This window comes from Vulpes lagopus, chromosome 12 (assembly GCF_018345385.1).
Source record: "Vulpes lagopus strain Blue_001 chromosome 12, ASM1834538v1, whole genome shotgun sequence".
In the NCBI taxonomy this organism is placed as follows: Eukaryota; Metazoa; Chordata; class Mammalia; order Carnivora; family Canidae; genus Vulpes; species Vulpes lagopus.
In genome coordinates, this window is record NC_054835.1 from 36018490 (window position 1) to 36031506 (window position 13017).

At 42.4% G+C, this 13017-nt stretch overlaps 1 protein-coding gene and 1 long non-coding RNA gene across 2 annotated transcripts in view; one reads left to right on the forward strand and one right to left on the reverse strand.

The window, feature by feature from the left end:
- Positions 1-9542, forward strand: part of ZNF652 (zinc finger protein 652) — a 66056-nt gene extending 56514 nt beyond the window's left edge. The window contains exon 6 of the mRNA XM_041725170.1: positions 1-9542. Coding sequence (XP_041581104.1) covers positions 1-512 — 512 coding nt within the window. The 3' untranslated portion in view covers positions 513-9542.
- Positions 9282-13017, reverse strand: part of LOC121473135 — a 19280-nt gene continuing 15544 nt past the window's right edge. Inside the window, exon 4 of the long non-coding RNA XR_005983110.1 lies at positions 9282-9417. This is a non-coding gene — a long non-coding RNA (uncharacterized LOC121473135). The remainder of the gene's footprint in view (positions 9418-13017) is intronic.

Consider the following 13017-nt stretch of genomic DNA (forward strand, 5'->3'; position numbering starts at 1 on the left):
GAGAGAAACCCTTTATCTGTGAAATCTGTGGCAAAAGCTTCACCAGCCGCCCCAACATGAAGAGGCACCGCAGAACTCACACAGGCGAGAAGCCCTATCCATGTGACGTGTGTGGCCAGCGGTTCCGCTTCTCCAACATGCTGAAGGCCCACAAGGAGAAGTGCTTCCGGGTGACCAGCCCCGTGAACGTGCCGCCTGCCGTCCAGATCCCACTCACGAGCTCCCCAGCCACCCCGGTTCCTTCTGTGGTGAACACCCCCACCACCCCCACCCCTCCAATCAGTATGAACCCTGTGAGCACGCTTCCCCCGCGGCCCATCCCCCACCCCTTCTCACACCTCCACATCCACCCGCACCCTCACCACCCACACCACCTTCCTATCCCCCCAGTCCCACACCTGCCCCCACCTCCAGCTCTCTTCAAGAGCGAGCCTTTAAATCACAGAGGCCAGGGTGAGGACAACTTTCTGCGGCACCTGGCAGAGAAGAGCAGTCCAGCACAGCACCATTAACACCCACCTCCTTCCATGCACAGTTCCCCATGAGCTGTGTGCCCCTGTGTGTGTGCAGAGGGGGAGTCCGGGAGCCTTTCTGTAGCTGTCAGGCTCTCCCCCGCCTCCACCAGGAGCCCTGTCACTGTCTTGGGGAACCAACACATCAAGAAGGAACCAGACTACCCTTGAGCTCACGGAGGGAACGGTCATCTAAACCAGGGGAACCGCGGCACTAAAGCCCAATATGCGTGCATTTTCTGGTGACTTTTATAAATTTCAAATACTCAGACTTGTGGAATTTTATAATTTCATATCAGCTGATGAGGTATGCTTGCTTTTATATCCCGGACTTCTCCTCAAAGAGGGGACAGGCCCGGTTTCCTTTGTACTAATCGGGAAGGCTGTGAGATTAATCCAGAGCATTAATTGTATCACTGTGTATCGTTAACAAATTCTTTGCAGCTTTCGGTGCTGGCTTTCAGAATTGAGCCGGCTGCGTTTCCCAGTATATCCAGCATTATAGAGAAAGACGGGAAGTTTCTTTTTGTGTAGCTCTCCTAACGCACTCTTTATTTTACTACAGAAATTATTTTAGAGTTTTTGTATAGACTTCTTTAGTGGTCTGTTTCTAAAATGAAATGTATTTCAATAAGCGGTGTAATTTTTTCAGTGTAGCTGGGCCTATGTTGTAAAATAGGAAAAAAAATTTTTATAATCATCAAAATGTGATTCTTAAAGATGCATATAACTTCTATCGTTCAAAGTTATTCTTACATCCGTACCACTCAAAGGTGCTTCAGAGACTAGCTGTAGCTGAGAGGGTCTCCAGACACCAGCTTACTGCACAGTGAGGCTTGGCTTGCAGAACGTGGCAAAGTCCTTGCTAGCTTTTAAACCTTGGCTTCACACTCAGTGTGTCAGCACGTTAGGCTTGTTGACACGCTCCTGTCCTCCATGTTTCACTTGGTTTGGTTACCATGTTAAATGGGATGATTTGCAGGGAGCTGGACCTTTCCCAGGGAAGTCACCTAGAGCTTGCAGGTATTAAAAATCGGAGTAGAGCTGTTCCCCATCAGGAGGCGGCAGCAGTGGGGATTGCTCTCACTCGTGTCCGTTTCTCATTCTCCCCAGAGCTTGGTTGCGTTCCACCCGTGGCAACGACAAGTGGAAGTCTCAGAATACACTGCTCGCTTTGAGGTTGCTGTATTTTCCTAGAATGGTTGTGACATAAAATAGTACACTAAAATCACAAACATGATGTTGCTGACAGTAGCTGAGAAGCTGGGATGAGAACAAATTGACTATGAGCTTTTAAATATCTGTTCACCTATAGATAGATCCACGACTTTGACTATCCTATCACAGTTTAAATTGTAGCAAGGGAAAGAAAATTCCTACATTGTGCTGCCCTGTTCTCTGCAGATAATTATGTGACAGTGGTGTTCACAGGCAGTGAGAGCAGCATCTCTAACACCGTTAAGATAAGTTACTTTTTCAGGTTTGAGAAGCTTCAAAAGAGCATGATCAGGAGCTTACATAGAAAAGGCTGACTAGAAGGGCTAACCTATTGCTCATATTTAACTGATTAGATTTCTCCAGACTCTATATACTAAAAATTGTGTTGTTGTTTTTTTTTTTTTTTCATCTCAGAGAATTGAGTTCCAAAGCTGAGTCTGCTTTTTCTCCCTCTTCCTCTGTGTTTTAATGTGGACATTTCTTCATTCTTCTTTCCTCAGGCTCTTAGATCGTTGCCTAAATCAGAATCCTGGCTTTATTTATTTTTAATTTCTAATAGTAAATGTGCAGATATGCTTCAAGCACTTTTCTGGCTGATTAGCTCTGTGGTAGGAAAAAATGGAACTCTCAAGTGAGGTCAAGTCCCTATTTTGTAAATATCACATTCTCTACTAGCTTTTTGGTTGAAAATTTCCTCATTTTTTCCTTCCAATTACTGCCTTTCGTCCTCTGTAATGAGCATAGGAAAATTTTTGGAATGAGGCAGAAAAGTATCTCAAGACCTACTTTTCTTCCTGTTTTTGGATGTAATTTCTAAAGAATGTTATTATTTTAAATCTTTGTATACAGTTTTTGCACCCAGGTACCCATACTAATAAGGAAAGTTAATTTCTTGTTTGTGACTGTTACTTCTTTAGTGGCTGCTTCCCCTTAACTCCACAGCCTCCTTCCCGTTCCATGACAAGTTTGTAGATGGATGTACACCTTCATGTAGAGATATCATTATACAATGGCCAAGCCTGTAATGTTAAAATGGTTTTTTTAAAGATGTAAATTGCAGCTTAGTTAATTGGCTATAGTACCTTATTATATTCTACATAAACTTACCGTATTGGGCAGCAATGCTGAATTCTAGTCTTGAGACCATTAAATCAACCATTTTATGAAGTGTACTATAATCATACACTGGAAAATTCAGGTAGTCATATTTGATTTTTCATCCAAGTGAATATAGCCATAAGAAAATGCCTACTACATAGGAAAACCAGTATTAAGCAAATAATCACCACCACCCTTAACAGAAGCAAAAAAAGATTTTTTTTTAAATCAGTATTGTCACATAATACAGTTCATAGTGAAACGTATTATGGAACAATCTGGAAACTTCTCGTTTCTTTTTTCCCCCTACATAAGTATCCCTTCCCTGACTTGGGATTTGTGGTCTTCAGGAACACTGCTCAGAACATAATGACTCCTCGCCAGTGTCCTATCACATATAAATAATGAAATGCATTAAGAATATTCGCAACATTCATGCTTCTGAATACAACAACTGCAGGATTAAGCCTTAAACATATGTGCATCAGGTTTAACACGCTCAAGACTCACACTCAGGGTTGGAAATTTGATTGGGGTCCTTCACTAAGAAGAAAGTTGCATTCTGTGGTATGTTCCCTCCGACATAGAGTATAGCAACCTGTTACTTCAGAACTCCATGCCTGCTCACCATCCATTTATGAAAAAAAGAACGGGGGAGTTTGAGTGCTCAGCCCTTACCTGTCCTTCGTCTTTTAAAGACAACAAAGGCCGCAGTTCAGCGTTATATAGATATCCAGTTGAGGCTTTTTCTCATTACTTGATTTTACCATTCTTTAAAGGCTTGTATCACTGGTAGGGTTAAGTCTTACTCAAGGAAAGTTCTCAAGGGCTTTCTTGAATTGACATTGCATTTTTTTATTATTCTTTTTCTGTTCTGTTCTCATAGATTGGTCATTCAAGTTTAAATTCTTCCTTAGCCTTAATGAAAGGCTGCTTGCTGCTTTCTCAGATTGAGGCAGGTAGGCTCATATGGAGTTAGATTTTTTTTTTTTAATTTGAATGAAGAAAATAAGATGAGCAGTTTAAAGCCACGTAGCTTCATCTCCGCGTATGTTTGTGAATTGATTCTTATTTTTAGCAAGCAGGGAGTCTCCATGTAAGACTTTATGGAAGTTCAAAGAAATCTTTGCAAATCAGTTATGTCTACTTTCACAATCTACCATTTACATGAATTGTCCTAAATTAATGACTGAGCATGACATTACCATGGTTGTACCACCTTTTTAGAAACTACATTTGTTGGAAGTACCTTTTCATAGTAGTTAGAAGGCTCTCTATAATTTGATTGTCCCTCATATACTAACTGAAGGCAAAATACGCTAAAGAGATGCTTGTCAACTTTGAATTTTCTAGTTCTTGAAATTTTTTCTCAGTACTTAACGTTTGTTGAATTGATATATATGTTTAATTTTTATGTCACTGGAAGTTTTAAATTATGAGAAGATCGGGCAGAGATAGAAATCCATTGCCAGTGATACTTATTCTCCCCATCTTGCAGATTTCAGGCAGTTAACAGAATGGTAAGTGGGATTTTTTGTAAAAAGAAGAGGAAGATGAAGAAAACAAAAGTTAGGGAAACCCTTCTGTTTGAACTACTGTATAGAAGTGACAACCTTTATTACATTGCTAATCCACATGATGAACATTTCAATGCTGTTCTAGACTATGTGGGAAGTATTTCATGAAAACGGGATAAGTTACATTTAAGAATTTTATCAACTATTCTACCATTATAAAAACCAGCTTGTTTAGAATTCTTCAGACGATAAAATTGAGCAGATAAATACTGGGTTTTAATTTCTCTTTGCCTAAACCAAGATAGGAAATTTCCCAAAAGATCTTTTTTTTTTTTTTTTTCAGGAATGAAAGGTCATTAGCCACTAGAGACAGTGGCATTTTTATGCAATAAGAACAACCGAACTACCCTGCTCCTGTCATCTGTAGCATTTATACTAAATAACGATGGCCTTCCAGCCCTGGACACTACCTCGATAAAGCAAACCAGAGATCCTCTCCACACTTTCTATGGAAGCCATAAAAGTTGCCATCAATATGTCCACTTTCATAGTTCTATACTTTTATACTCTTTAGACTTTTTATAGACTCTATGATCAGATCTTTTTGTCTTAGAGGATAGGTTTTGCAGGATTCAAAGGAAAAGCAAACTCCTTGGTTGTCCCAACCTTGAAGCTTTTGCTTCAGTAAATTTGTTTAAAGAACCAGATAGTGTACCGTTTATCCAATTCTTGATTTAAATCACAGCTATTTTGCAGAGTGGCATATCCAGAAAACAGACTTCTCTTTCTTATTCCCTAAGTAGAAGCTATATTTGTTGTAAGAAACTACTTATGAAGTGGATTTCTACTACCTTGTTACTCTATGTATTACTCGATAATATATGTATTGTCACATCATTCCTGGAGTTGTGTTTATTTCCTTGTGACAGATCAGTGAGTCCACACCACCCCACAACTCGCCATTAGCTCACTGCAGCTCCATCTTTCACTCTGTTCTTGAGTGCCTTCAAAAAGCCAGCATCCCGGAAACATTCTTTCCCTGGTCTAAATCCTACCTCTGCTTATTTCATTCTCCTGAAGTGTTGGAAGTCACCCTTATTCCAGTTGGTTGGGCTGTACAAACTAGCTAGACCCTTGGATGTGAATTCTGGACCTACTCCTGTTCTGTCTCCCTACATCACTTGTAGATTATGTTTTACACTTTTGCTTCTATCTTACTTCTTGACCTATTAAATCACTAATGATGAAAGGTTTTATCCTTACTCCTCACTTTCTTTTCTTTCACCAGAAGTGAGATGTTCCTTTAAAGTTAAAGGTCACAGAGTACTTCTCTTGGATATCATCTCCTCATCGTGGGTCTCCCTGAATGCCTCTCCTTTCTGACTAAAGGATCTTGAACGCTGCTGTTGCTGCGCCCTGCTCCTACATGCCTCTCTCTTCCAGGAACGTTCCAGAAGATTGTGCCCATAATTCTAGTTTAGTCCAATGAATTTAAAATCGCTCTCTGGGTGTATCAGAAGTCTATTAGCTGTCCTTCTGCCTTTCTCACCCACCTGTCCCTCAGAAATTTCCAGTTACCTTCTTTCCTGTCCCTCAGAAACTTCCAGTTACCTTTTTTTCTAACTTGTTCTCATTAATTTTTAAAGTATGACTAATACATAATATATGAAGGATGTAATAAAAAGGGGTTGCAGTGTGTTCTCCATGTGATATGAGCACCTTATTGATAAACCATTGTAGCAGTCGGCTAATCTTTCACAGTCAAAACTGATGTGTGTGTTGTTGTGCGGATCTCTTGCCTCCTGTTCAATTCTCCTCCAAAGCTGAAAACAAATAGAAAAAAGAACTCTTTAAAATGAGGAAATTGGGTTGCATTATTTTTCTTTCTTCTTTTTTTTTAAGGAAATGAAAGCTATTGAGTATTTTGGTCTTAGAAATTTTTCCTATCTGACCAAAAATGCCATGTCCCTTTTTCTTAAAGTTAATAATACTAATACTCAGGTTTTCAAGACTAATAACCACACAAAGTGGGAGTCTATGAAGGCAGCTGTTAATAAATTCCTAACTCCTTTTGTCTAGCAGCAGTATGTTATTTGATGAGATAGTGCAAAATTATGAGAATTGGTTATGTTTGGTAATGAATACATTCAAGACACCTGAAAGCCTCCCTGGCTCTTTGGAATTTAAAGACCAGCTTACAAAATGCAAAAAGTAGACTACAGAAATAAGCAACAAGAGTTTTGTGTTTTAAATACTTTTTCACTTTCATTTGCCCTGACAGCCCCCGTTACTGGCCTGGAAGTTTGCCTCTTTCCTTGTAACTGACTACCTAAAGTCTCTGCTTTGAAATGTATGGCTTCTCTTCAAAGTCACAGGCAGTACAGCCAACTGGGGAGAGGCATGGCAGGCTTTCACCTGGATGGGCCACATCCCTGAGACTCACTGTTGGCGTGCTTCAGGTCTTCTCTAATAGGGCACACCTGGTGCAGGTATCAAAGGGCTATTGCTCCTGAGAGGTGTCTGGGTCCATTTCACAATATTCGAGCTTCTCTAGTGAGATCAGAGAGGTTACAAATTACTTAGAAACAATTTGGGGGGATGCATAAAAAATGGTGGTAGGGCAGAAAGGGATGGAAGCTGAATTTTGCTTCAGTCCTAAAGGAAATTTAATGCTCACATTCGTTGGTTTTGATCAGCCAGAGAGCCAATCTCTGACTCGAATGTGCCAAAGAATCAAGTTGTTTTTGAATATCCATCTCCTCTGAGCGAACACAGCTTCCTCCCTGCCTGCCTTTGACAGGTGAAAAGGGACCAGGTGATCACAAGGGCAGAGACAGAGACGTCACATCACATCCTGCATAGGACTCAAGGCTGTATTTAATTGCATTTGAAAGTTCATTATTTTAGGATCTCTTACACTCCTGGAAATATCCTTTCTGAGCTTGATTATCCAACTCATTAGGTTTTTCCAAAACGGCAAGAGACTGTGTGGCATGATTTTGGTGTTTACTTCTAAAGTTGTATCCCAAAGGATATATCTGCAGCCTCTGAAAAGCGGATGAATCCCTCTCAATCTTCCACTAGTTTCAATATGCATCTTAACTCCTTTCTTGTCAAGGGTTGTGTGATTCTCTTCCATCAGCAGTACTGGCTTTGTCCACAAGAGAGCAACAAAGTACTTTAGCTTCTCCATTCTCAAACTTTGAAAGATCCTGCTGTAAAGTCTCTCATAGACTATCCTCTCTTGGCTCAGTGCTTATTTATAGATCTTTGTTTTTAAGACATCTTCCTTTATTACTAAGTCCAGTAGTTGCTCACCCTTCAGGATGCAAAGATTGATGAGCGGTCACAGGTCCTTGTGGGTTCCGCATCTTAATTATCCGCTTTAAACAATGATGCCCTGAGATGGAAAGCCCCACCCTTGGGGGCACAGAAGTGCAGAGCAGGAAGGCAGCCCTTCTTTCTTACACATCCCGCCAGCAGTGCAGGGGGATCACATCTCTGAGAGGGACAAGAGCAGCAGGGCTGACTGGAGGTTGAAGGAGGAAGTGTCTCTCACCTCTGCTCCAGGGGATGTCTGGTACACCAGGGAGCAAGTCCTGAGTTAGGACTTGTCCTGCGGCCCATGACCTTCATTGGTGCCCTTACTACGAGGTTTGTTCTCATGGCAACATCTTCCTCTCAAGGGGCTGGCTGGTCAGTAGTAACTGGGGGCAAATACCCGATAGAAACCGTTTACCCTGTAGAGGCAAGAGGCATCTGCACCTGGAATGGCCTTCTTACCGAATCTCTGCCTGGTTCCTTTTCCTGCCTGGCTAAGTCTGACCCACTCCCACACTCGACAGCAAAACTGAAGCTGTGATTGGTTTAGGTAACAGGTGGTCAGGTGTAACTTGTTGGTTTTTATTTTTGTTTTCCCCAACAGTACTGAAATCACTTGCACTTTTCCTCATTTCTTAAAGAAAAGAAAATCCAGTTTGCTTGCCAGGAATCGTTTAGCGTTAGGTTTACAAAGCTTGTTGTTGAATGTTGAACATTTGTCCAAAGGAGTTTGACAAAACAGAAGCTGCTTGGTCCCTGTTCCGCCTGCTAGGTCACAAGGATTAAGACCATGCGGCTGGGGTACTCGTGTCAAGTCCAGAAGGGGGCAGTGTCCCTCTCCTACCTCTGCGAAGACGTAATTGAAGGTCAAGTTGGACTCGCATTAGGGCAGGTACCTCTCTCTTGCTGCAAAAAAAGTTTAGAGGAGTCTTTCAGTTGGGGAGGTGACAGGTAGGTAAGATGGGATCTCTTCAGATGGGGAAGATACGGGGGAGAGGAGAGCTCTTGGCCCCAGGCAGCTGTGGCGAGGCAGAACCAAACTCCCCCTGAATCCCCAAGCTAGCCTAGCTTCCCTGAGTCATCTCTATTCCAGCATCCTGTCAGATCCCTCAACGTACTGATTTTCCCCTTGTGTTAACTATACCAATATTATTTTTTTAGCAATTGAAATGCACTTTTTTATTTCAACTCAATCATGATTTTAAGTATAAAAAATTTATAGACTGTTAAAACTACTTTTTTTGTGTATTTTTAACCACTCAATGTAGCATTGTCTATTTTATTCTTGTGAGACTCTGGTACAAGGTGTGCCACTTCATATTTCCGACATGCTGGGCCTTTGGATGTGTACGGTAACAAACTTAATGCTAATGTTCAAAGTAAAAAAAAAAAAAAAAAAAAGTAACCATATCTGTTTTGTGTCTTTCTTAACTTCCTTTCTTCCTCACCCTCTGTCAGTGACATTCTGAGGTCTCCTTGCTCAGCGAATTGTCCTTCCCCCTCTCCCCCCGCCGCCCTGCCCCGGTGAGACAAACAGTCCTGATCTGCTGTCATCCATGGCCTTTGGTCCAGCCCAGCTCACAAACCCAACAACCTCTGACTTCCGACCTCCATCTGAAGGACGACATGGTTCCAGGTCTGCAGGCCACAGTTAAAGTGACTGGTTCTCATCTGCCGGGGTTGCTTGCCTCAGTGCCTATTGGCTTCGGTAAACACTACCCTGTCCAGTTGAGTGAAAGTCTGAACATACCCTGGAAAACAGTATTTGAGGAGAAGATCATGTTGAGATTTAAAGCAGTCTGAAGAAAAGGAAGCCCAGATGGAAAGAGCTTATTACCAAAGTAACTTTGGTGAAAAGCAAGGATCAGAAATTACAGCACTTGGGCTGAGGTTCTTCTTCCTCCACCTACCCCCATTCATTCGTCCTTGAATGTTCATTGGGTGCCCAGTATAAACTGGGCACTGATCTAGCCACTGGGAGTTCACGCGGTAAACAGGAGGGAGACCCTGTGCTCTTGGAGCTCATGTCCCCAGTGGAAGAAACTCAACAATAAACAAATAATGACCTAATACAGTGTCAGGTAGTGAGATGCTGGTTGAGGCTTCCCTCAGAGCTATTACCTTGGCCAACTGGAAGATCAACTGTTTTGGGTCACAAGCCTTTCCCGCGGGGGATCCACCCTGTTTTGTTCCCGCAGGAGGATTCCAGGAGGGAGTAGAAGGATGTAGGAAAGAAATCTTACTGTTCAAGTTTCCTTTGTTTAAGGCCTCATAGAATGGTACAAAACTGTCCTAAATCATAGAATTACCATTCTTGCTCTTTATCATCTCGAAACTCTGACTCATAAACTAAACACACTTTTTTTTGTAGATGTAGGTACTCCCCCACCTCAACATATACTAAATCAGTGGCTTTCAAACATTGACTGACCCATAGTAAAGAAATGTGTCTTCTCATTACTTAGCTAATCAAATATACAGATCTATAAGTATATTTATTTAAGTGAATTAAAAATTCAAGATGAATCTCATTAAGTCCCACCTGCAATTTGAAGAATCCTGTTCTAGAGCAGTGTATAATGTGTATTATTTTATTCCAACAGCAGCCTGAATTCACTTTCATACAGAATTAGTTGTAACTGGAGTTTCCAACATCTTAAGCCTTCCGTGTTTCTATCCTGACTAGATCCCAACTCTGAAGCTCCCTACACAGATTAGCCCACTGCTTACTCCAGCACCCTGCAGTGGAAATGGTTCAAAGTACAGGCACATTAAAAAATAAAAAAAAATAAAAAAAAATAAAAAGTACAGGCACATTGCGGTCCTTTCTCCTGGGGCCTGCACCTCACTGCCAGTACGAGAGTAACTGGGACTACAGTTGACCCTTGAACAGCATGGGGGTTGTGGGTGCTGACCACCCCCCCCCATGCAATCACAAATCCATAAATAACTTCTGACTCTCGCGCCCCAAACTTAACTATTAATAGCCTGTGGGCTGGAGGTCTTACGTATAACAGTCGATTCACATATATTTTATATATATATATATATATATATATATATATATATATATATATATATACTGTATATACAGTTTTACTATATTCTTACAATAAAGTAAGCTAGAGAAAAAACGTTATTAAAATCATAAGATGGGATGCCTAGGTGGCTCAGCAGTTGAGCGTCTGCCTTTGGCTCAGGGCATGATCCTGGAGTCCTAGGATCGAGTCCCACATCGGGCTCCCTGCATGGAGCCTGCTTCTCCCTCTGCCCTCTGCCTGTGTCTCTGCCTCTCTCTCTCTCTCTCTCATGAATAAATAAATAAAATCTTTACAAAAAAAAAATCATAAGAGGGACTCCTGGGTGACTCAGCGGTTGGGCATCTGCCTTCACCTCAGGGCATGATCCTGGTCAGGGACCATGTCCTGTATCGGGCTCCCTGAAAAGAGCCTGCTTCTCCCTCTGCCTATGTCTCTGCCTCTCTCTCGGTCTTTTATGAATGAATAAATAAAATCTTTTTTTAAAAATCGTTAAGACAAAATACATTTGCAGTACTGTGCTATTTCCCCAAAATCCACACCTATGCAATTCAAACCCATGTGGGTCAAGGGTCAACTGTACTTCATGGCAATTCAAAGATAAACTCCCTTTCAAGATCTCCACTGTAAACAGGAAAAATACCCTGGATGAGTCTCATACCCTTGTGTCCCCACCCTATTATCATGTGTCCCCAACCTTCCTCCCAGTAAGCTCCCAGTTAGTGGTGTAGTCATTCTCAACTCAAATCTGGATTTCTCTTGTGGCTCCTTTGACCAGTAGAATGGCAAAAATGTGGTGCAAGGTCTGGAGCCCATGCCTGAAGATAACATGTGGTTTCTGCCTTTATTTTCTTGGAATATGACTGTCCAGTAAGACCAGAAGCCCAGGCTAGACTACTGAATAATGCCTGTGTGGAGAGAGAGGTCCCAGCTGTCCCTGCTAGGCTCTACACATGTGGATGAGGACATCGCAGACCCTTCAGCTTCAGCTGACCCTCCGATCGAATGTGTGCTTAGAAGCCCAAGTGGGGGACGCCTGGGTCACTCAGTGGTTAAGTGTTTGCCTTCCAGCTCAGGGTATGATCCTGGAGTCCCGGGATCAAGTCCCGCATCAGGCTACATGCGTGCGGCCTGCTTCTCTCTCTGCCTTTCTCTCTGTGTGTCTCTAGTGAATAAATAAACAAAATCAACAACAACAAAAAGAAGCCCAAGTGAGACTAGCAGAATAACCGCCCAGCCAATCCAAAGAATCACTAGCAGTAAATTATTGCAATAAGCCACTAAAATTTGGGGTGTTTTTTTTACACAGCAGTAGATAACTTAGAACAGCCCTCAGATTTAGGTCAAACTAGTTACTAAAAGCTTGTAAGTTTGCACAGTTCCTTATGCAAGAAGCTTAACCTTTCCTGGCCACACCTGAATACTGGTTATAGCTCATTTGTTTTTAGGCTCCTTCTCCCCCATTTGCAGTCCATACTTAGCAGCTGCAAACTGGAAAGGAAGGAGGGTTTCCCTATGTCCACAGATGATTTTCAAAGTTCCCTTCCAGTCAGTCCTCTGGTCTGTTCTTCTGTGTTCCCAGTCTGGTTCCTGAACCTCTTGCATTAAGGAACGCCAGGCTTCAGAGCCCTGATTGGCACCTCTCAGCCTTCATGCCGGCACTGAAAGCATAGTGACACCCTATTTAGCTCCAACTTTCTGCCACAACTTTGATCCTTCTGGAGATGTTACTGAGGGAGACCTTGTAGTAAAAGAGAAACGCAGGCTGTTCAAAGGCAAATCTGAGCTCCATCTTCTCTCTCCCACACAGTAGTCTGTGTGGTGGTGAGCAAGCTGTCTAACCATTCTGAGCCTGTTTCCACATCTGCTAAAAGAGGATATTAATAGCAGTTTCCTTAAGGTCATGGTGAGGGTTAAATAAAGCAATGCAGGTAAAATGCTGAGCTCAGTGTCTGGCAGGTCGTGTCTGTGACAGGCAGCTCCAAGATGGCCCCAGTGATCCCCGCCTCCTGGTATTCGTGCCCTTGTGCGGTCCTCTCCCCTTTTGTTGGGCTGGATTCAGTGACTTGCTTCTACAGAATAGAATATGACCAAAGTGAGAGATGTCACTTCCAAGATTAGTTACAAAAAGACTGGGCGTGGCCTCTCTTTCCAATCACCAGCTGCTCTGTCATGAAAATACAGGCCACCTATGGAGGACGTGGCTAGGAACAGAAGCTTCCTAGCAACCACGTGAGTGAACTTGGAAGTGGTCTTCTGAGGGCTGCCAATAGCCACATGGGTGAGCTTGGAAGTGGGCTCGCCAGCCACAGC